The sequence below is a fragment of the Gymnoscopelus braueri genome (genome assembly GCF_963280865.1).
Source record: "Gymnoscopelus braueri genome assembly, chromosome: 4".
Lineage (NCBI taxonomy): Eukaryota > Metazoa > Chordata > Actinopteri > Myctophiformes > Myctophidae > Gymnoscopelus > Gymnoscopelus braueri.
The window spans coordinates 20129814-20153737 of NC_137605.1; the positions used below are offsets into that span (position 1 = coordinate 20129814).

The 23924-nt window shown below is 42.2% G+C and overlaps 2 protein-coding genes across 3 annotated transcripts in view; both read left to right on the forward strand.

Moving 5' to 3' along the window:
• The window catches only part of ncapd2 (non-SMC condensin I complex, subunit D2), a 31792-nt gene extending 16472 nt beyond the window's left edge, over window positions 1–15320 (forward strand). The window contains exons 19-32 of one of the 2 annotated variants that reach the window (XM_080427622.1): window positions 2049–2181; window positions 2365–2440; window positions 3026–3238; window positions 3395–3552; window positions 3967–4078; window positions 4300–4423; window positions 4681–4836; window positions 9523–9700; window positions 10027–10121; window positions 10679–10759; window positions 11836–12019; window positions 12710–12872; window positions 14810–14929; window positions 15047–15320. In XM_080427622.1, coding sequence (XP_080283748.1) covers window positions 2049–2181; window positions 2365–2440; window positions 3026–3238; window positions 3395–3552; window positions 3967–4078; window positions 4300–4423; window positions 4681–4836; window positions 9523–9700; window positions 10027–10121; window positions 10679–10759; window positions 11836–12019; window positions 12710–12872; window positions 14810–14929; window positions 15047–15129 — 1876 coding nt within the window. In that variant the 3' untranslated portion in view covers window positions 15130–15320. The remainder of the gene's footprint in view (window positions 1–2048; window positions 2182–2364; window positions 2441–3025; window positions 3239–3394; window positions 3553–3966; window positions 4079–4299; window positions 4424–4680; window positions 4837–9522; window positions 9701–10026; window positions 10122–10678; window positions 10760–11835; window positions 12020–12709; window positions 12873–14809; window positions 14930–15046) is intronic. The other variant, XM_080427623.1, reaches the window with a different exon arrangement.
• A 5639-nt stretch (window positions 15321–20959) lies between these two features.
• nppcl (natriuretic peptide C-like) lies at window positions 20960–23255 on the forward strand (the record flags this gene model as incomplete). The annotated part of the gene is made up of 2 exons (XM_080426767.1): window positions 20960–21058; window positions 22947–23255. 2 exons carry the CDS (start codon window positions 20960–20962, stop codon window positions 23253–23255), a joined length of 408 nt encoding a protein of 135 aa, XP_080282893.1.
• Between the last annotated feature and the right edge of the window lie 669 nt (window positions 23256–23924).

Here is a 23924-nt window from a genome sequence, read left to right on the forward strand (position 1 = left end):
TTGACTCAGTGTTTTGACCCATCTCATGGCCAAACCTATACATCCCAAAGTTCTACCAAAGCAATTAACATCACTTTAATGATTCAAGGCAGGAAGACACCTGATTCAGTTGGCTATGGGCACTTAAATAATCTGAGGGCTGCCAGCTGCTTTATTCTGAGGGCAATTTAATCATGTTACAGACATAATAATGGGCAAAACAATTTTCAGCTCAGGGCCAGTCGTTCTCTCAGGTAGGCTCAGAAATGAAATTGGGAGGGGGTAGAACGTGTAGCTTTATTCCCAATCCAGGGCAGAGCTTTTTTTTATTGCTTGCCCTTGCCTCAGCTGTGTGAAAAAGATATGGTTAGTCAAAACCATAACTCAGCCCTGGCTGCTTTGCATTGTACTGAAAAGTTATAACCAGATACATTTGGGCTCGCCGCCAGCACTTTTAACTGAATGTTTCTTTTACAAATGTTCCCCCCTCAATCTCTCTCAAAGACAGCCACCACTGGAGGGAAGGGTAAGAGAGTAGAGGATGAGAGAGAAGAGAGGGAGGGGGACTATCTGTAGTCCTCCCACACTGTGCTGCCTCTCTTCCAGCCAGGCAACATTTATAACCCTTTTAATCTCTTATGTGCTTCTGCTAACCGGGCCTCCCACACACATTATTCGGGCAGCAGGCTGGGGCTGGGAAGGCCAACAGAGGGGACATGCAGCTGATAAATGGAAATGTAGACTAGAGTTGCCCAGGCTTACCATGTCGTGTGGTTGTGTGGGCACTTGGTGTAGTAAAGATGTACATTTGTTATAGTTAAGGCTGTACTGTATATTGCAAGTTTAAGGCTTTCGAAACGAATCGTGTACAATATACTGTACTGCAGTGTTAATTTTGTTAACTAAGACAGTAAGACTAAAAGACCAAGGTTTTGATGTTTAGTTCACTAATACTAATACTAGACTAAACAATTTCAGATGACTAAAACTAAATGGTGTTATTCAAAAGACTAAAGGTCGTGGCAAGCGGTCCACGCGGGCGTCACCGCTCGGATCAGCGGTGATCGCACCGCGATCATTGTTTTGTCCTCCTGCGCGGTGCGGGGAAAACAAAAGCTCACCACAATCCAGCTCTTGCCGCCCGCGCGTGTGCACAAACGAGCATGCGCGTGAAAATTTCACGGGATCGCGCCCGCTCGCCTCACCGCCCCTCAACTTCTCCGCGCGTCCCAAATAATCGCCCGCCTCTCATTGAAAATGAATTACATAGGCGAGTCGGCCGCTTGCCGTCTAAAAGGACCCTAAGACTAAATCAGAAGCTGTCAAAATGAACACTGGCAGTGTTAATTTTGTTGACTAAGATTTTGATATTTAGTCGACTAAGACTAACAAACTAACAATTTCAGATGACTAAAACTAAATGGTGTGTTAAGACTAAATCAGAATTTGCTGTCAAAATTAACACTGCTATATTGTGTGTGTGTGTGTGTGTATATATATATATATGGAAAATCTTTCTTCCTTAAATGCATGAGGCAAACTGCAGAATATTAGCCCTAACTCCTCCCCTTAATTTTTTTTTTTTTTGCAGGTCTGAAGATTGAATAGTCAAATTTTGCAAATTGTCAATACTGTATACATGCATGTACCTGAAGTGTGTCCCTCCTGAAATGGACATATCTGATTCACTTCCTGCTATACTGGTAAACTTTTTAAGACGAATGTAAATGCACTGGGAGTCAACTGCACACTGAAGGCAAATTGCACACCGGGTGTCTGTGTGATTCAGAATTGTGAGGTTAACTGACTGGAAATGACAATTTTACAATATTGTTCTTGTCTGGTTAATGATGTACAATTATGGAGTGGACTCTTTTCAAAGCAGCCATTTTCACTGGTAAATGCAGCTAAAGGTAATAAGGTTAATTGTGGTGTGTGGGGGGTTCTGTGCGCCAGCATGAAGATAACTGTAGAAAACTAGAAAGGAGATGCTGGCAGAGTAACACTTAAATTAAACTGTCAGAATATCAAGTTTGCTGAATGACTTTATGTCCATGTACCATTAACAGGGCAGAGAGGGAGGTTGTCCTCAGTAATCTGGACACTCTGTGTACTGTGGCTCTGGGTGAGAAAGTGACGGAAGACTTCCTGTTGGCCAGAGATGCTGTCATCACTATCTGTAGCATTACAGACCATGTCAAGGTAAGAACATAACAGCACGACACACAGAAACAATGAATTGCTACACACTGTGCAATTAATGAATTGATTTATATAATCATCGTTTACTATATTCAAATGTGGACTCTGTTGTGAAACTGTCCTTTTCGTAGAAATCTTTCATCTCGATACAGTGTAGATGTTTGACTTGTTCCATTCTTCCAGCAATCTAAAGGTGCCCCTTTCAGATTGCCCCAGGACCATCAGCTCTTCACCTCCCTCACACAGGCCATTGCAGAAGGTAAAACGCACTGTACTAGGGAGGCAGGGGCAAGTGAAGTTTTCACACAGCTCTTATTTGAGTCTTTGTTTGGGGGTGTGCCGATATATCGTCCCGCGAATATTTTTTATTTACAATAATAATAATCAGGCATGCAAACAGCCCCGAGGTGAAAAGGGTGACAACATGTTGTTTTTTTTTCGGGTCAGGTGTCACACTATTGCCCTATTTGGATTCAAAACGGCTATTGTAGCTGAAAAGCTACAAGTTTGCATGTCTGAATAATGCAAAACAGAAGTATTTGTTTGCATTTGCTCCTCCCCCCCCCCCCCCCCCATATATTTTCATAATAAAAAAGTGCCATATATCGTATTGTATCGATGTTGTGAGCCCAATATCGTATCGTTTCATGAAATTAGTGTATCGGCACACCCCAATGGTTTGTATAAAATTCCATAAAGGAAGATGTCATTCTTAACAAGACATGTTGTAGTCCTTACTGCAACCTAACTTCACAATTGGAACTGTCTTGAACCTTTTGATGATTGGTATTCATATATTATTAGAATTAAAAGACTATCTTCACTCCCGTCCTGTGTGGGCCAGGTGTGGTGATGGAGGACCCCTATTGGCAGAGCTTCATGGAACAGGCCATACGTGTCATCTACTTCCTGGCAGAGTCCCCCGACCAGCTCTGCTCCCACCTCCTCCAGCGGTGCGCTCGCCTCTTATTGGATCAGATCACAGAGACTGGGGACATCGACAAGGATGGTGACCAATCGCAGTGTGGATCTCAGGACAGCGATGACCAAACTGAAGGTGAGGTGTTGCTTTTTTTTGTAGTTTGTTGTGCCTGTGTCGGTGCCATAATGCAACTTTCAGTCACTTGAGCTTCAGTTATAATTGTACATGCGAATCCTGTTTGTATGCCTTTTTTTGTAATCTCCTGTATCTTTGTGCCTCTGTCCCCTGTAGTGAACTCGGTGTGTCTGGCTCAGCTGCTGTCCCTATGTGGCTGCATAGCGTTCTGGCAGGTGTCGCACCTAGAGCGCAGCGTCAGCATGGAGCTGAGGAGGAGGAGAGTTGTGGCTGAGGAGAGGGAGGAGAAGAAGGGGTCCTCCAGTAAAGCAAAGGTAACTTATATTTTTTTGGGAGAAACTGTTTAGGGTATCCTTAGCTCAAACAAATCTAGCTGCAATTTAGGGGCAAAGTACTATTAAAGATGGAGGAATGGGGATATGAGGTGTTGGGAAGCTGGTAACTTCATAAAGAGAGTGATGCCAGCAGTCCTTCAGGCACTTTTTATTTTTGAGTAAGACTGGCAACTTAGTATACGATACGGACATGTTTCAGCTCTGTGCCTTCATCAGCGTAGTGACAGATACACTGCAGCTGTGTCATTTTCAAGATGACCTGAAAATGATGTCCCCTTTAAGGTAAAACGTCAAGTACTATAACTGTGAAATATCAAGAGCATTCCAAGGATGAATAGATGCAGTATATGGGTGGATGTAGTTGTCTTAGTTCTATGCCTGTTATGCCAACAGCAGGGAGCCAATGAGAGTACTGTGGAGGAGGAGCTTGGCTTGGTTGGTGCCTCTGCCGAGGACGCAGAGGCGGAGCTCATCAGGAATATATGCGAGACTGAACTATTGGCTGGTAAGGACACTGTTCTACCTGATATAACTGTTTGACACACACCAGCAAGCAATGTTCTTGGCTTTTTCTAGAAAATGTTGCTTGGTGTTGTAACACTGATTATTGTTTAGATTATTGTTATTGTTATTCTCACTGTTTAGAGGAGAACCTGCTGTGTGTGTGTGTGTGTGTGTGTGTATTCCTGTTTGTTATTAAAGACTAAAGTATTCTCACTGTTTTAGAGGAAAACCTGCTCTCTGCGTTCCTGCCCCTACTGGTCAGAGTGTGCAGCTCACCAGGACGTTACTCCCACCCTCAGCTCACGGCTGCTGCCTGCCTAGCCCTCTCTCAGTTCATGATGATCAGGTGAGATGATACAAATAAAAACATTTAAATTAGGATCAGCGTCAAAGCCTGTAATAAGAAGGCTTTCACAAATAGTGAAATTAATTTGCATACATGCAAAAAAAAATAGTTCTGTCCAAATAAAGGTCCTAATAAATATTAAAAAACATGATGTGTTGTGCGGCAGCACTATAACACTGTTATCCTTGCAAACTGACCAAATTTATTGACGTAATATAATCAATAAAATGTGTTTCTTTGTGTCCTTCCTCGATCAGTCCGTCGGTGTGCGAGGAGCACATCCGTCTGCTGTTCACCGTGCTGGAGCGCTCCAGTCTTCCCGTCGTAAGGGCCAACGCCATCGTGGCTCTGGGAGACCTCACCGTACGCTTCCCCAACATCCTGGAGCCCTGGACACAGAACCTCTATGCCAGGTAAGAGGGTTCCACCTGGGTTCAAGAAGTGGGGCCGGTATATGCATAACTGCATATTGTAGGGTTTAGACTTAGGCAATCAACTGAGACGGACTCATTCCAACCTTGATGTTATTTCTAATAATGCAGTGGTTCCCAAACTTTTAATAGTCAAGTACCCCTTGAGATCATACATCATGCTGAGTACCCCCTGCACCACGGGAGAGGAATAATGGAACATTTAATTTATTTGTAATCTTGAATTTAGCATACATTAGCATACATTGTTACAGAGTGCATCAGCTGATGCAAGGTTCACACTGTGTGTCTGTGCATGCATGCGAGAGAGATGGAGGGAGAGCTAAAGAACATAAGTTTCATTGTCTGGGGCAAGTATCACAAAAATAGCAAATTTCTGATTCAGTGTGGCAGCACCCCTCACTGAAGATGTCTTCCTGGCTCAGCTCCATTTTGGAGCTGAGCCAGGAAAGGACATGCATTTTACCTTGCAGATCAAATCTGGTCACTTCAAGGGCTCTTACCTGAATGTAAGTCTTACTGTGTAACATTCATTTCAGCAGTATTTTTGGAGACACTGGAAGCTCTGGTTTTCCGTTGTCCATACGTTTTTCTATACTGAAGTACTGCTCAATAAGGAATGCTGTTGGGTCCTAGCACCCAAGGATATTTTGGTTGTCAGAAACTGTATATTAACGTTAAAATAAGTGCATTTCCGGTGTCTGCATCATTTTTGCGCCAGTGTCTGTTTAATAACTTTAAAAATAACTTTTGATTAATTGAAAAAGTTACACAGTATGCTTTAAAGGTGGCTAAAGTTTTAGATTGATGGACTATACTGATAGTAATCAGTGTTTGTTCAGTAACAGGAGTCTCTCAGGCTCTTTAGTAAACAGAAAATACAATTTTATCCACTGGAGAGGGGGGAACCCCAATGTTGGTGTCTCTCAGGCTCTTTAGTAAACAGAAAATAAAATTGTATCCACTGGAGAGGGGGGGGAACCCCAATGTTGGTGTCTGTCAGGCTCCTTAGTAAACAGAAAATACAATTTTATCCACTTTTGTTCCATCATTTACAAGTTCTCTTTCCTGATAAATTCCTGAAAATGTATTTTGTTTTTACTTTTTAAAGAGCTGGATGGATGACCATTGTTACTGCACAAAAACTGTAGTGCTGAACTGCTGATGTATGTGTGTTATTGCCTGGCAGTAATAGCTCACAGTTAATCAATAAAGTCACAGCATTGACCACATATGTACCTCCTTCCTACTCAAAAACACCTACTCCCCAGGGGCGCTCGGGTGGCTCAGTGGTAAAGTCCCTGCCCACCACTACAGAGGCTGTGGGTGCATCCGACAAAGCCGGATGCACCACGGTGGATTCAAACACAATTGGCTTGTGTTTAGGGGAGGGAATCCAGGTGGGGAGGGTGATATTGGTCATTGCACGTACTCCTACTCCCCATGAATCATGATAGTTGTCCTGTTGGTACCAGTGGCAAATAAACAGAAATTCAATCACACAGTGAATGGAACTGCTACCAAGCAAATTCTCCCTGCAAAGATTAAATTGTATCCGACTTCAGGTTTTAATTTAGTGCCGCAGTGACTGGCTCCTTTCCAGTCTGCATGTGGCATACTGTAGAACTCCCTGCGATCAAAAGCAGCAAGCCATGACTGCGAGCCCAGCTGTGTTGTAAACACGGCACACCACCCAAGCTTGTACCCCCCTCAGCCGGTCCGTGTTGTGATCAGCTCCACCTTTCTGGAGACATTGCTGTCAGCCTCTGAAACACTGCAGCTGTCTTGAAGATCCACTGAGCCACATGATGGGGAGGGGGGGGGGGGTGAGTTATATCTTTTTATATAATTTAGTTTTGTATTCTTAATGGAGGAACAAACTTTGACACTATCTGGCACAAAGCTGCTGTATTTATAGCTCACTTAACGAATCAAGAGGGGTTTATTTGTCACTCACTCATACTACCTGCATGAGTGAGTAAGCAAGCTACAACATTTTGCTGTGATGTTCCACAACAAGGTAATAGTCATAATAATGGATGTAAGGGGGAAAAAAGTTAAAATGGTAACTGTAAGAAAGGCATGTATGGTAACTGTAAAACTCTATGTGATACGCAGGCTGACTCATTAACTGTGATACACAGGTTGACTCATTAACCACAATATATACATCGTTGTTGGGTCAGTTTAAATGATTTATAATGGGCTATGAAGTATTTAGAATAAAATAATTTCAAATCACTTATATAATCTTGGAATACACTTTAATTTCTGCATTCACCAAGCCTCATTAAATCCATGATATCCTTCTTTACGCAGGTGATGTCTCTAGTAAAGTGGACAATGACAAAACTACAGATTGTAATCGACCGACTGCAATTTTCTTGCACAAACAAAGCAGAGGGGACGTAATCTCAGGTTTTGGGAGAAATTCACTGAGTGCAGTTGTCTACAGAAGCAATGGCTATATAGAGCGTGCCAAAAATCCTGAAGGGGGCGTCAACAAGTGTCTTTTGGTAGCAGCGGACATCTTTGACGGGTATAAACCAGGTTGACTTAACATTGCCCAAAACAAACATGTCTGCGCTACTATGCCGCGCCCCCCCCCCCCCCCGTGGTGACAACGCGTTGGCACGCTCTATAAAGTGCGTAATACTGTGTACAAATATGACAAAACGGCGACAAATTGTATATCAGCCACCAACGGGGGTATTGAACATGCCATGTTTGAGGTGAATCGAAAGTGGCAACAAGTCGTTCTCGCCAGGATGATCTGTGCATTCTGTCAATAACTGCATGAAGCAAGCATGCTTTGAAGTTCATCAGCTCAGCTTTGCCGGTCAGGTGATTGAGTCCAGGTGAAATGGAGAGGAGAGAGTGAGATGGAACGTGCGAGAGTGTGTTGGCTAAGTGATAAGATGATGTGAAGTTTTCCCATCTTCTACAGTAGCAGAACAGAATATAATAAACCCTTGTTTCACTCCTGGCGCCCTCTCCCTTTCTGTTATCCCTCTACTAGTTGTATTCATTTCTTCCTTCCCTTTTAATGAGAGCTGGTCAGGTTTTGAAAATGGATGCGTTGAAGCGGGTTGGTGTGGGTAAATTATTAATACTACTAGTGCAGTACGCATTTTCAGAGTATTTGGATGCCAGTCTATGGCAACGGGCATCTATGATTTTAAGATGCACCAACTTGGAGAGCTCAGAGAGCGCCATGTATGTAACCATTGCCACCTCACACGCATACACCACCATCATCACATACACGTCGTGCATACACTCATTCCTGAATTGGACACTGGTGGTTTTAGACACAAAAGCGCATAATTACTACTGTGTTCCACATTGTTCCTGCAAATGTGTAGTGTGTCGTAATTATATGTGGACGGGTGGGCAGAATAATTGAGGGTGGGCAGAATAATTGAGGGTGAAGGCTGGGGGTCCCACATGGCCCTCACACTGGGAAGGGAAGTTTGTGTAGGAAAGAAATATACATAATGACTGCTGTTCATTTCTGCTTCACCTCCCGCTTGACGTGCACACCACATAGAAACGGAACTACTTTCTTTTCTTTTATGGTGTGTGTGTGCTTCTTAATTATAATTGCAGCTTATTCTGTAGCTGAGGCTTTTCAAGATGTATGAAGCATTTTGTGCTTTTGCAGTATTAGTCACCTCGCGTCCTCTGCATTTTTCTACCCGATAAGCATTTCACGGTACTCTAATTGTCTCCCACGCGCACGCTCACACCTCCGCCAGGCCGCACTTCTCCTACTGCCTGCCCTGGAGTTTCCTGATAAGGGCATTAAAACTAATTACCCTCTTTATGTCTATAAGTCTTTCTCTACATAGCCATAGATTCAGTTGTAGCCAGCAAGTCAACATTAACAGGCTATGGCCTTGTGTGTTTGATCCTCCGCCAGGAGCCCTGCTCTGCCACACAAACGGTTAATGAGGTTCTTTTGTACTGTGTGGCCAGCTTGTTTAAAACCATTTCAGAATGCCATCGGACGGGTACTACTGGTGCATCCTATTTATCTACCATTGTATTCTTAAATGAGCCAGCGACGGCCATCTTGTTGCTGCAATCGTCATTACAGGAAATGCTTATTGTTCTGGTAACAGGAAATGTGTTGTCCAACTAGGCTTCATAATACAGCTATATACAGTATTGTCAATGTATTTTAGCCTCTCCAATTAAACTTGGTGATTTTCAACTACACATTCTAAATAAGATGCTCATCAATAAACTGTTAACAACTAATGTTTTCAACATCACAGCATTGTGCATAATTTATCATCGCAACAATATACAAATTCATAGTTATTGGCTTTGTGAATACTTTATTAATGGCCATCTATAAAGTGCTGTGATCTTGTCTCCAATCCATGCCACTCTGGCCTCTGTGGCACAACATGCAGAAACTTGAGTAGTCTGGGACAACATACAGAAGCTGCGTGTCTCTGTAACAACATACAGAAGCTGCGTGTCTCTGTACAACATGCAGAAGCTGCGTGTCTCTGTACAACATGCAGAAGCTGCGTGTCTCTGTACAATGCAGAAGCTGCGTGTCTGTACAACATGCAGAAGCTGCGTGTCTAAGAGCAATATTGAACAAAGTCCAATTTTAATTGCCCTGCCAATAAAATATTTTCTCCTTCACTCTAGGCTGAGTGACGAGGTTCCGTCAGTGAGACAAACGGCTGTGACAGTGCTAACCCAGCTCGTGCTTAAAGATGTGCTGAAGGTCAAGGGTCAGGTCAGCGAGGTGGCCGTGCTACTCATTGACCCCCACCCTCACATCGCCAGTCTGGCCCTCAATTTCTTCAACGAATTGGCCTCTAAGGTACACACACTGACCAAAATCGTATCTGTTTCCCCCAATAGTCATACAATATTCAGAATACTATGTGGAGGAGAGAAAATGTGATGTGAATGTTTTTTGTATCTATTTGGGTATTCTTCATAGCTAACCTATTTTAGGAATGTGCCTGATTTTCATTTGGAACAAATAAGCCAGCTTTGATTAGTCAAACTTGCAATACTAGTATTGATTGCAGAACCAAAGTTGATACACAATCTAAAGCGACATTAGATACTGAACAATCAAGTGGAGGGTACAGCACATTATATTAAGTACTTGTCTCTTAACGGCCTTCAACACTTCCTCAGGATAACGCCATCTACAACCTGCTGCCAGACATCATCAGCCGATTGTCTGATCCAGAGAGAGGCATGAGCACAGAAGACTTCTATACCATCATGAAGTGAGTGTGTGCGTCTGTCTCTTCCGTTGAAGGATTTCTCACCCTGAGAACGACATGTCAGACTTGAGTCAAATAAGCACTTTTGAGAGGAACGCCAAATTACATTAGTCATTTAGCAGACGCTTTTATCCAAAGTGACTTACAATAAGTGCATTCAACATAGGTAGGGAACGAAAACTACTAATCACCAGAAGTGATTAGTAGTTTTAGTGCATTTTGCATTTTCTGCAAAAACAAGCAACCAAGAGTATATACCTAGCGCTAAGGTAAAAGTGCATTATATCAGCTACCTATTTCCTTAAACGGATGAGACAAAAATAGCAAAATCAAATGAGCAGGAGCTAAAACAAATAAGTGTATCGACTAAACAAGATCCAATAAAACAATACAACAATAAAACAAGCGTTCGTACAACTAGTTAACAACAAGTAGGCCAGGTAGAGAGGATGGGTAATTAAACCTGGCCCCTGGTTAAAATGAGCGTGCCATGATTCAATATACCAATTTTGTCTTTGTTTGAAGTCAACAACAAAAGATTTTGTTTGTGTGCTTTTCAGGCAACTGTTTTCATACATCACCAAAGAGAGGCAGACCGAGTCTCTGGTTGAGAAACTGTGTCAGCGCTTCAGGACTGCAAAGTGAGCACATCTTTCATTTTTACAAATTTTTGGTCTTTTGCTCTTTCCCTTCATTGTCACACAGTAGAATCCTCAGTATTAAGTTAACTCTTGACAGTGTAGTAATATAAATAATAATTTAGTTACAATTGTGCACTTAAATTAACACTGGGACTCGTACTGTGTTGTTGCACCCTCGTTCCTCTCTACTGTATTTTCATACTGGTCATTTCAGGTGTTCAGTTCCTGTTTTGAGTGACAAGTCAGAGTGGCGTAGGAGTCTTAGTTTTCCCCAACTAACCCACAGCTTCATTTTCGCTGTACATTGTCTTAAGCGTTGCCTCATCTCCATTTCTTTCTGGTGTCCTTAAGTATTCCTTTTATGCACCTTAGGCATATGTTTGTGTCCTCAAACTTAGAAACCAGCAGCTCTTGGGCATTATATTGTAATTCTCCACTATGATGTAAACTGCAAGGGAATTTACCATATCTTCTCTCCATGGCTGATCTTAATTGGACGTCAGATTTCAGTAAGCAAAGTCATGTATAAAACCCACTTGCCAGAGTCAGACATTGAAGGGTTAGCATGATACTTACGGATCATGTGTGGACGTTCAAAGTCATCCCCCCCCTTCTTTCATGACAATCCGCCTTCCCTATTAGCTTTGTAATTCAGTTCCCACTGCTTGGGGTCTTCCGCTTGGCTGTGCGTCACCAATCCATCCTAGGGCCAGAAAGCGAGTACGTCTCCAAATTACACAATGGCAGCATCAATGACATGAGAAATGGGTGAAAGACTGGGCTCTTTGTCCTAGTTTTTGAATTACTTTGCCCATTTTTGTATGTTTCTAATCAGGTTTCCCTTCCTCCCCCAAGTTTTATGAACGGATTGATGGACATCACAGTCTCTGTTATCTGGGACATGCATGTAATTCATTCAGGTTTTTCCCTTGAGTCAATTCATTGACTCAAAAAGTTGGAATTTCAGGTTTGGTTAGAGGGGTATAGTAGTAGTTTCTCCCTGTCTCAAGACTTGCGTGCCGTGCACGCTAATGAATTGCATCCATAAGCTTAACGCGCACATGTCCTCTCTTTAGGACTGAGCGGCAGTGGTGTGACGTGGCCGTGGCCCTGTCTCTGCTGTCCATGTGTGAGCGTGGTCTGAAGAGACTGCAGGAGTGCTGGGAGTGTTACAGCGACAAGCTGACAGAGCCTGGGGTCTACCAGCCTCTGCTCTCCATCACCGCCAAGCTCCGCCGTGGAGCCAAACCCCTGCTCAAGGTACCACAACAGACCAGCTCTTCAACTGTAGAAACACAAAAGTCAGATTTTTAGTTAATGTTCACACTTTCCAGATTGGAATCCGTTTTAATTGGTTTAAGTCTTGACATTCAGAGCTCGGCAGGAGGGGGACATCGTGATATCCCACCACTGTGTGTGTGCGCGCGTGTCGTATTGGAAGTCAGAGTGGCTGAGGTTCAGCTCGGCACGGGAGAAATTATGTGTAGGCGTAAAAAAGGTCACTTACTCATATGAAGGCAATCCACCAGGTGCCTGCAGAAGACTGTAATTTTCTATCTCTAAATTATATGTGGTTGCTATCGGGCAGAAACATTGTATCGCTATATTTTAACTTTTTATGTTTGTAAATTGCCATATTTTGGCATAATACAGTGTCGCACACAAGTAAAATGGCTGTTCTACCAGCTCACAGCATGTTGTGAGCTGCATTTTATAGCTGATTTATTTTAAGTGAAAGTGGTAAAGTGTAATTTTATACATATAGGACAATGAATAGTGTTACCAGAGCTTGTCACTAAATAACCACATTGGAACACAGGTTGTTCTCTTTTTGTCTCCCCTGAAAGTAACTGTTTTGGACATACAAGGTTTCTGCCCGACAGTGACGATATATACACGGTATAGTATTGTGCATGTGTAGGATGCTTATGATGAGCTTTTATTCACCAGGCCCAGGTGGATGAGTTTGAGAAGCGGCTGACAGCCGTCCACACACGGGGGCTGGAGAACGTAGAGAGCCCCGAGATGGACAACGAGGAGGCGGGTGGGTCCGGACAGAAGCCGGTCTCTCAAACACCACAATCCACCAGAGGCCGGGGAAAGCCTAAGAGAGGTCAGCGTCCCTTTGTATTGAATCCTATGATCCAACAAATTAAACTATTCATTAATTGTGTTAACTGAAGGAAGCTTTGTGTGACAAAGGACTGTACAGTTTTAATTGATTTAATGTCCAGTGTCTCCTCACATCCATACACGCTTTGTATGTCTTGTCTATTTTTAAAGTGCATCTGTATTCACATAAGATATAAGTTATGTTAGAAACAAATTGCCTTTAAGTTCTTAAGTTACATGATGTAATTCTACTCAAACCTTGAATGTAATTCAGCAAATGTTGCCTCGATTTAGAATCTAAATCGAGGCAACATTTGCTGAATCTAAATTTTAGATGATGCAATAAAGCCTATAGATAAGCTGCCTGCTTGCTGAATCGGTTTGATACTCAAATGTTGCTTTTCCATACATAGTCCTGGCTTACCATGCCGCTACTCTGCGTTACTCAATTTACTGAACTCCCTCATACCACTCCCCCTGTAGGTGATCTTCATAATGGTAACGCCCATGAAAGCTGCCATGACTATCTAAACCAGTGGGTCGGGACGGAACGATTTTTCAGCAATAAAAAATATATATATATCACCATTTGTTCATAAATAAAAAAAGAAACAAATTTTGCATTTTCTAAAGAATTTTCAAAGCATTCGATAAATAAAAACAGTGAAAATAGCTAATCAGATCTACAAGCTCACAACCCGTCACATCATGACATGATTGTAGATGGCCTATTTTCACCAGTTTGGGTCCTAGGGAGAGTGGGAGACGCACATTTTTTGACTGGGATACCTGTGGGTAGCCCAAGTCCTATATTTACCCGTTGGAATGTGGTCGTTTCGCGTTCGTTTTTGATAATTGGTTCGACTGGTTGAAGGACGGGCTTCTTTTCCCATCATCCGCTATTTATTTAGCAGGAGGCTAATGCTGATATAAGGTACATTTGATTAGTCTGAGCTTATCCTTATTATATTAAAAGACAAACGCAATGCAGTCCACTCTCTACCAATTTCTAACATGCCAGGAATTACACAAAGGGCCTTTCTGTGTGAAGTTTGCATGTTCTCCCCGTGTCTCCTAGGGTAGGTACCCTCACAAAAACATGCAGTAATCCTGGTCACTATACTGCCTCCCCCTGGTTAGCCAGGGAGCCTGATGGAGGGGAAAGGAACTGGTTGGAATAACGTGTTCCTTCCACGCGCTACGTCTAACCAGGGAACCTCCCCCCTGTCAGGTGATAAGAAGCGCCTGCTTGCTCCTCATGCATTGAAGGAGGCATGAGCTTCAGCTTGGGCTCTCCCTAGGCTGGCAGAGGGAGAGTAGCGCCCAGGATTACATAGGCAATTGGCACTGGGTGAAAAAATATGGGTTACAAAATCGTGGGATAAAAAAAAAGGAATTACACAGAGGAGACATCCTCACAAAGAGAAAATAAACATTTAAAACTATAATGGGTGGCTGTAACAACAGTATTTACGACTCCTGAGTTTGTCTGACAAACCATTAGGCAGTGTTTAAACATAACCATTTTGGTATCGCCTCAGCTCGCTTGGAACTTGGACATTTGTGAATAAGTACAATGTACTAACGGAGAGACATGGGGAGCAGTGACAATTCAATGGAAAAGCACCAAAAATGAGAAACACTTTTATTTTTTTAATTATGCACCATTAATTATGCACCACCGGCAAATGATTAACTAATCATTTGCCGCAGGAGGAGGGAAAAGGCACAATGTGTCCAGAAATTTCCGCCAGAAGTGCTCATTTGAATTTGAAAGAGTCCTGTGGTTGTGTGTGCTCACATGTGCCCTACGTTAATAACAGGCTCCTAAGCACAAAGGACTTGATTTTCAAACGGGCAGACTATTTGGCTTTGAAGAATTTTGTCATGCCATGAAACATTGATCTGACACCGTCTGATTTACCCACTGTCACACAGGTCAGTCAAAGTCTTCAGTCTCCCATCGTAGCGATGAGGTCTTTGTCACGCCAAGACGGACCCGCAAGTCCAAGAAGCAAGCTATAACTTTCAGCAGTGACGAAGAGGAGGATGAAGAGGGTGAGTGCACATTTTATTTGTGGCGATACATGGTGGTGATCGTATGCTGAACAAATCAAAATGTTGTTGTAATGCCCCTTTAAATGACCTACTCTATTTTCTCATGTTTGCCATCAGATGCCGTTATGACGGAAAGCGAGACCCCCAAAGTGACCACACCGATAGCTCGCACATCACGACGAGCTCGTCTCAGAAACTGAGCTACTCTTTTAATTTTTGTCATTCCAATTCTTTCTTTGTCACATTTTTTCTTTATTTCACGTGTCCGTCTCTGTTCTGACTTATGTCTGTTCGATATAGTTTCTGACTTATTGTATTTGTCTTTTTCTAGCATTTAACATTTTTAAACATCTTGTTACTTAATAAAAAATATTTTGAGCTGAATACAAAATATTTTGATCTGAGAATGTGTGAATTCTTTCAATATGTAGTTTCAAAACAAATTAAGTGATGCACCATTTACTGCATTCGGTCACAAGTCTAGCCATGTTTTTGTTTAGCCCGTTTCAGTCTTGGCGGTCTGGATAAGAAGCCACAGTGCTGCTGGCACTAACGTGTGTGTGTGTGTGTGGGGGGGGGGGGGGGTCTTATTGGCCATTTCAGCTAGATTTACACCTTCATTAGCAGGAGAACTCAAAGTCCACTAGTATGTGTTTGGACAGCTGTGGTGTGTGCACCTTCTGGCCGCAGCAACAGCTTGCCCCGACACTATTACTGCCCCGATTCACTCTTGCCATCTTCTTGCCACTCTTCACCCCCCCTCCTTCCCTGCCTGTTCTGTCACATTGAATGTCAGTGTTTAACCAATCTCATGTAAAATGCCGTCTCTTTCCTGTTCCCTGCTGCTGAACATGGCAGCGTGTTATTTCTTGTCAGCCCTGACATGTTTGCTCTCCCGTTGCTGTCCTCCATCCTCTTGTAATCAGTCTCTTTTTGAGTCTCTCCCTCAGTTATTCATCCGCCTACTTTTCTCCTACAATGCTCCTCTCACTCTCTTTGCTGACATCACATGCATTTATGCTCACCCTCCTTGCGCTTACCCTAGTTGCTAATCTCCCTGCTCTCGCCCACACTCCTCTCCCAAAAGACGAAAGGAGAGCACTCTGCGTTTGATTATGTAAAGGCACTTGCTGACTATGAACCTAATTGCACATGACACTTATCACCAATCCGATGTTATCCTAGTAGGACAATTGTGCACTGAGTCACGGTATCTAGTGCAGGTCCTAAGCTGCAAGTCATGCTAGAAGCGTGGCCATGACTATTTAATGCAGTTTTTTTCCGTTCGATGAATAACAAACCTAACGACCTCCGCCTCCAGATCCACAGACCTTTAACTTGCGTCTTCCTTTTTCCTGTGCCTCCATGGCCATCTCTGTCTCAAAACAAATACAGACTTAATTCACCGACACTGTCCTTGCTTTAATTGGATATATATATATCTGCTGTCGGGCAGAAACCAGTTATGTCCAAAATATTAACTTTTCTGGAAACGCTGCCTCAAGGTTTGTATGGTGACTTTAGACATTGTCAGATACTTGAATGTGTCCTTATATTATCATCGCTTTACCCAAATACAGCTTAACACATTGGGTGCCAAAACCGTATATATACGGTTTTGCGCATACTAACGTTGAGTGCCAAAACCGTATATATACGGTTTTTGAAAAAAAAAAAAAAAAACTTTTTTTTTTTAATTTTTTTTTCCTTCACAGCAACAGGAAATATCACTCCTACAAGATTTAGACTCCAATCCACCTCCTGGTTAACTTATGACTTCAAAAACCTGTATCTCGGCTCCTGTGCACTTTTTTTTTTTACAATGTTAATTTAACTATTTTCAACTGGCTGCAACTATGGAATGGATTTCCGAATGTTTTAAATTTTTTCCCCCCGATTGTACGAGACCTGTATGTGTGTAATGAGGGGATCACCGTGAGGACGGTGATCACTGAAAATATTTTGTGACTACTTGAAAAAGGTTCAAAATGTTTAAAAAGTCCTGGCACTCAAAGTATAATATTTTAATAAACCTCTGGCACCCAATGTGTTAAGTGGAGGTTTTTGACCAATACATTTTTTCAGTCTGATTTAGTAATTTTTTCCATCATTTAGAATGACTATCTCTAAAGTTGGAGTTAGGTGGTTTGAACGACAGAGGATCCAATGGAATTAGGAGGTTTAGTCTTTAAGGGCTTTTTAATACTTTTAATTGGTTAAATATTTGTAAAACACACAGACGTAAAGGGTGTTCAATAGCACTGATTAATGGAAAAATGGAGATGGCTGGTTTCTGTCTGACAGCGATGAAATGTGTGTTTATGTATCTGTAAATTACACCAATATTCGTTCCCCCAGTAACTAAACTTAATAAAATACACCTTGACTAAACCTATTTTGCGGTATGTTTAGTTTGTATTTCTCAGTCTTTTCCTCTTTCTGAGACTGCACTATTTATAATTTGGCAATCTTAAATCTGTTTCTTTTTCTTTTGTCTCAGTAATATAGGAAGACCTGAATCTGTGCCATGATGTGTGACGCGCAATTTGGGGATTACATGGTTGTGTCTATTTATGAATAAAGTGCTTGGGTCATGTGTTGGATCGTGTGTAACCCTGCTAGAGCTGTGGCACTTTGGCTTCAGGGGGTCCAGGGAGCAGATGGCTCTGACAGACTGTAACTTACCCAGCAGAGAAGGGCGGTCAATGCGCCCTGGGAAGGACCAGAGACAAATGAGATGGAGGCTAATGCGAATGAGAAGTTGGTGTGTTTTAAGCACAGTGCCGGGAAATGGAGAGGTTCAGACACAGCTGTGAACATTTGTATGGGAAGCAAAACTGAGTGGTTTATCATATTAACGAACATGAATAACCTATATAAAACTGAAATGTCATTTCTGTATTTTAAAATGTTGTAAAACAAAGCAATTCACATCACTCTACTTTAACTTGAAAATGTTATTAAGAAATCTGATTTAGGTAAAGACAATATTGAGGCACAGTGAATTGTGCATGAATGTACTTTACTTTTTATGACTTCAATGCCTGAATAACATGCCTGTTATTCAGGCATTGAAACAAGCTTGCCCCCAGGTTAAATGTATAAAAGAATGGGTTCCCACATTGGTAATGTTAATGGAATTAAAGACATTGTAATCTTTATCAGTGACCATTTGAGGAGGCTTGTGCTTAATTTCCAAAAATCCTAAAGCTTAACTTCTACAGGAGAGGATCTGCTAAGATCACTGTCGTGAATGAGAAGTTCTAGATGAGTTGTCAGGTAGAATTTAGTGTTAAGTGCAACTATGCATCTGAGTGGTATACCTGAAGAATAAGTACAGGGCAACGTTGGAGGCAAAAAAATGACATGAGACTGTCCCTCTCCCCTATATTGCCAAGAATAGACAGACTGTAAGTCACCCCCCCCCCCCCCCCCCCCCCAGAATATGGATGCTGGGGACGGGTTCCTGGTTGATACAATTATATTCCAAAACCTTTAAAGAGTTCTAAGCCTATTTGTAAAATGTCCTGATGATATCGGGGAGTAAATATTGAAAGTGCATCGTAGATTATTCCACATGTCTGGAGCATAAAAACTAAATGCAGTCTTTCAGAGTTCTGAGTTGACCCGAGGAACATGTAATGAAATTCAGTCCTGAGAGAGGGTCTGATAGGCTCTTACACAGGTCTAATAGTGAAGTCATCTAAATGGGTAATTTGTTTAGGAGCACTTTGTAAACAAACGCATATGTACCAGTGTTGATCTTGTCTCACAGGGAGAGAGGGCCATAGAGGGTACAATGATGATGTACTGTACATGTCGACACACAATTAGAACAGTTCTAAAATGATAAATCATGGCAATAAATTGGTTATTTGTGCAGGTGACTCATAGTGTTTGGGGGCGGGCGGGGGTGGGGGGTTCTTTCAGCAGCTAATGCCTTCATAACATTGCTCTCGGGCAGAAACCTTGTATCTCTATAGCTGGCAAGGATTCAACCTTTTATGTTTTTCTGTAAATTAACGCCCTGCTTCATCATATAAGAGTGTCGCACTAAAGTAGTGAAAATAGCATTATCTACAAGCTCACAATGTGAGGTGTGTGTGTTTCACTATTTTAAAATGTTTTTTAAAATAATAAAAAATAAATATCTGTTTTGGACATACAAGGTTATCACCCGACAGCAACAATAATATGATGACTACCTAAATTAATTTAGAGCGGTGCAGCACAGGACAGGACTGACCCTTTCCAGCTAGCAGTCACTTTGCCCTTTGAATTTAGTAAGAAGTGCTCTTCAGTGGCATGGATCATGATCAAAATACATTGCATTTTAGCAGTGGTGGAAGAAGTACTACGATTTGTTTTGCCCAAGTGAAACGAGCAATACCACAATGTACAAATGCTGTTACAAGTAAATGTCCTATATAAACATTTGTACTGGAGTAAAAGCATAATTAAAAAAATATCGCAATATTTTGAAAATAATGTTCAAGCTCACAACGCATTGCGATGTGGCATGTTGTGAGCTTGTAGATTGGCTATTGTCAAGTATAAAGTAGGGCTTAATAGGTTAATGTATAGATTTCTAATAATCTAAATCTACAAAGTAACTTATAACGTTTTCAAATACTTGTAAAGAGTACAACAATTGCCTCTGAGATGTAGTGGAGTAGAAATATTGAAAAATTGACTTACTCAAGTAAAGTAAAAGTTCCTCAAAATCATAAGTAAAGTACTTGAGTATTTAACGTTACTTTCCACCACTGGGTATAAGCGAGCAGTACAGTGAGCCTGGGATGTCATTTTATTGTATTTGATGTCAATGGGACCACTAGGCCTCCTTGCCAGCTCCCTGAATGCAGGGAAATGCACCGGCTCTTCAGCATTCCTGTAGTCGCCCTGGGAAATGACAGTCACTCCACTCCCTTCAAACGCCATGACATCATTCCCATGACAAGAGCAAGAGGTGGTATAGTGGTTGGGGGCTGATCTCTGGCACTGGATGGAAAAGCCCCCCCCCCCGCACCCTGGCCTGATACCCCAACATTCAACCTCTGCCAAGTGAACAAAGAGACCAAATTCATCCTTTGGTTTTCCATCAGTGTGACAGACAGAGATAGAGAGAGAGAGTGGGAGGGGCCTGGTGAGAGACATCGTGATGCTGCTCTCAGCAGGTGCGAACAAGTAAGAGGTAACTGAGGGAAGAAGAGGGACTGTGATGGAGAGGAGCTTCTAAGAGCAAGCACACACACACACACACACACACACACCCGAGAGACTTGACGGGAAAGACGTATCACACAGGGGAAGGTGAGTGTTTTATTCCTTTTCAAAGAATTATGCACTTTTATGATGAGCTAAATAGTTTTGTACAGTGTAGAGTGTCATTTTATAACCAAATATAGAATAATATATAACAAGCAGTCACATTTTTCAGCATTTTCGGTGTAATAAGTGGAATCGGATAATAATGTAACAGTAAAATCTTTAATACACCAGACTTGTTCGTCACTTACACTGCATGCTTGATAAAGAAGTAAATCCATTTATGTACGTTAATAACTTTGGAATCACTATCCCTTTCATTCACCTTCATGACTGTACCCATGCAGTTTAGTTTCATGAGTTTTATAGAAAGTCCATTGCCAAGTTTATTATGGCATTTTCCATATCCGTATCAAAAACTTGATACTGACAGACTGATATGGCTGACGGATCTGCCACCAATTTCAATGCAAAATTTAGATTCTGCAAAAACTCGGCATGCAATTTATGCTGAGCTCATTATGGCTACATTCCAACCAGTGTCATTACACATAATAGAATATCAAATGTAAACTTCTAGAATTAAAGGACAGCGTTCAGGATGTATACCACTTAATTTGTACCAATGTCACAAGTGCTGTGTGCTTTCATACTCATAATTGTTTCTGGCTGGTGTATCTGTGTGGTGCCCCAGTGTTGTGTGAAGTCGTGCCCAGGCTTTGTGACCCCCTCTAGTGACTCGTGGCTGTCCTCTGCGCTGCCATGCTGTGCCCTGTGCTGCTTTGTGCCATTCTGCTCCTGCTGGCACCGCTGGAGAACACAGAGGCGCGCGCTCTGCACCCGTCCCCTGATGCTGTGCAGGTACGTACGACGAGCTATGTAGAAAAGACCAGTCGTTCTCAAACTTTTTTGTGCTAAGGACCCCCAAATGTATATGTATTTGACCCCCATCTGAAAATGTTTTGTCCCATGGACCCCCAGAAGAGAAGATTTATGTTAAAAGAAATATAAATATATTCAAAATCCTCCAAACATTTACGATATTTTTCAAAAACTCTCAAAAATAGCCAATGTACAAGCTCACAGCATGGTGCGAAGTGACTGTGCTGTGGAGCTTGTACATCTGCTATTTTTGAACAGCCAACATATGAAGTGGTTAAAATGATTGAGATGCTATATTAACTACTTTAGCTGGGGACCCCCTGGAAACCCCCCAAGGACCCCTGGGGGTCCCCGGACCCCACTTTGAGAACCACTGAAACAGACGATGGGCGTTGGGTGATCGACGAGAAGTGAATCTTTGGCAAAACGCATCCCATCATCCCCTACGTTTAACGACATGGACCCTATATCTTCCCTATTCTGGTGAAAATATTCAGCCAAAATGGCAGATCTACAAGCTTTCAACGTAGTGTGTTGTGAGCTTATAGATCGGCTATTTAAGGCTAAGTGATTTGGTGTTGAGGGAAAAAAGGAAGGGGCCTAGTATAGACCCCTGGGGGACTCCGGACGATGAAGTATACAGGCTTAAAGTGGTTATCAATCCCACTGCTCCAAATTCAAAAAGTTCCCAATCTCTAACTAGGTGTGAAATCTTTATTGTTAAAAGACTATGAAAAAGGAATAGGCAAATTGGAGAATGGACAGGTGGGTCAACCCTCTGTGTACATGATACATCATCTCAAGACCTGTGTGTCTACACCACCCACTCCACCCACTCCACCACTCCGCCATCTAATCAAGTAGAAATGTCTTCAAATAGTCTGCGAGACCTCCCCCCCCCACTTCCATCTAATCAGGTAGAAATGTCTTCAAATGGTATGAGCGAGGAATCAAAAAGGGCAGAATGGAGGAAGGATGCGGGAGAGACAGAGGATGAGAGAGGAGGAGTAATGAAATGTATCATTGATTGAATTAGAATGAAGCTCCCAATGAGATTGTTCTGTATGTATGGCTTTATGTTTCTGTGTGTGTGTGTGTGTGTGTGTGTGCATGTGTGGTTGTGTTTATGTTTGCTTGACTGTGTTTCTGTATGTGTGGCTGTGTGTTTATGTTTGTTTGACTGTTTCTGTGTTTGTATGTGCGATTGTGTTTCTGTATGTTTGACTGTGTGTTTCTGTATGTTTTATTGTGTTTCTGTATGTGTGGCTGTGTTTCTGTATGTTTTATTGTGTTTCTGTATGTTTTATTGTGTGTGTGTGTGTGTGTGTGTGTGTGTGTGTGTGTGTGTGTGTGTGTGTGTGTGTGTGTGTGTGTGTGTGTGTGTGTGTGTGTGTGTGTGTGTGTGTGTGTCTGTCTTTCTGTATGTTTATTGTGTTTCTGTGTGTGTGTGTGTGTGTGTGTGTGTGTGTGTGTGTGTGTGTGTGTGTGTGTGTGTGTGTGTGTGTGTGTCTTTCTGTATGTTTTATTGTGTTTCTCTGTGTGTGTGTGTGTGTGTGTGTGTGTTTCTGTATGTTTTATTGTGTGTGTGTGTGTGTGTGTGTGTGTGTGTGTGTGTGTGTGTGTGTGTTTGTTTGTATGTTTAATTGGGTTTCGGTAAGTGTGAGTGTGCATGTGTGTTTCTATAAATGTGCGGTATGTGTGGTTGTGTGTCTGTGTGTCTACATGTATGTGTGGTTGTGTTTCTGTATGTACTGTATATGTGTGGATGTGTTTCTGTATGTACTGTATGTGTGTGGTTGTGTTTATGTGTGTTTGTCTATGTGTGGCTGTGTTTATGTATGTGTGTCTATGGTTTTCCACTCTGTAGTTCATGGGGCAGTTCCTGGACCGCTATAATGACCTTCTGACCCTGGATGACCTGGAGAACATGCTGAGCAGCAGCAACCAATCAGAGGAACCTCCGTCCACGTTCTCAACGGGGGTTGTCAAGGCAGCAGAGTACCCCAAATGGGCCGACGTGCCCACACAGTCCGAGACCCCCTGGCTCCGCCTGCTGAAGGGGGCCCTGGCCAATCAGAAGCGGGCGGAACCAGAGAGGTCACGGAGGGGGTGGAACCGGGGATGCTTCGGGCTGAAACTGGACCGGATCGGCTCCATGAGCGGACTAGGCTGTTAGTGGACAGAGAAGCAAGAGGAAGGAGGACAAAAAAAGCGAAGACTGCAGTGCCATCCTTCATAGGATATATGACAAGGAAATACAGATTCACTCATACACATACGTACAAGCACTATTAAGCACTTCTAAGAACCTGTAGTATGGCGCATCCTTGCAGTATCGCTTACGTGGATTCATCTAGCGTAGTCAGCATAGATAAAACACTTTATGCTATAGGTGTTCAAAGGGACAGAGTTATCCCCCTACCCCCCCACCACCTCCATCTAAGTATCAACGCAGAATCTTAAGAACGTGGGAGCTATGTTTACAACAAATTGTTATCACACTTGACCATCCATTAGAGTTGATTTTCATGGTACATTTGCACTTTATGTATTTCAGACTTTGTCTAGTGTTTAGGTGAATAAATGTTATCTGTGTATAGGCCAGGAGTAGTTTGTAACTGTATGTGTAATGTATTTTGAGTGTTTGAATATGACATCTGTAATTCTAGTTTTTGTTTCTCTTCAACGTTGTTTTATACTTTATAGCCTATATAGATATACATATTCATAATTTGCATGAATAAATGCATTTGGCATTTGTGTTTAGTCTGGTTTACCTCATGTAGCAATTTAGGGGCCCATACATGCATAGAAATATTAGTGATGTCATGAATTTGATTCCATT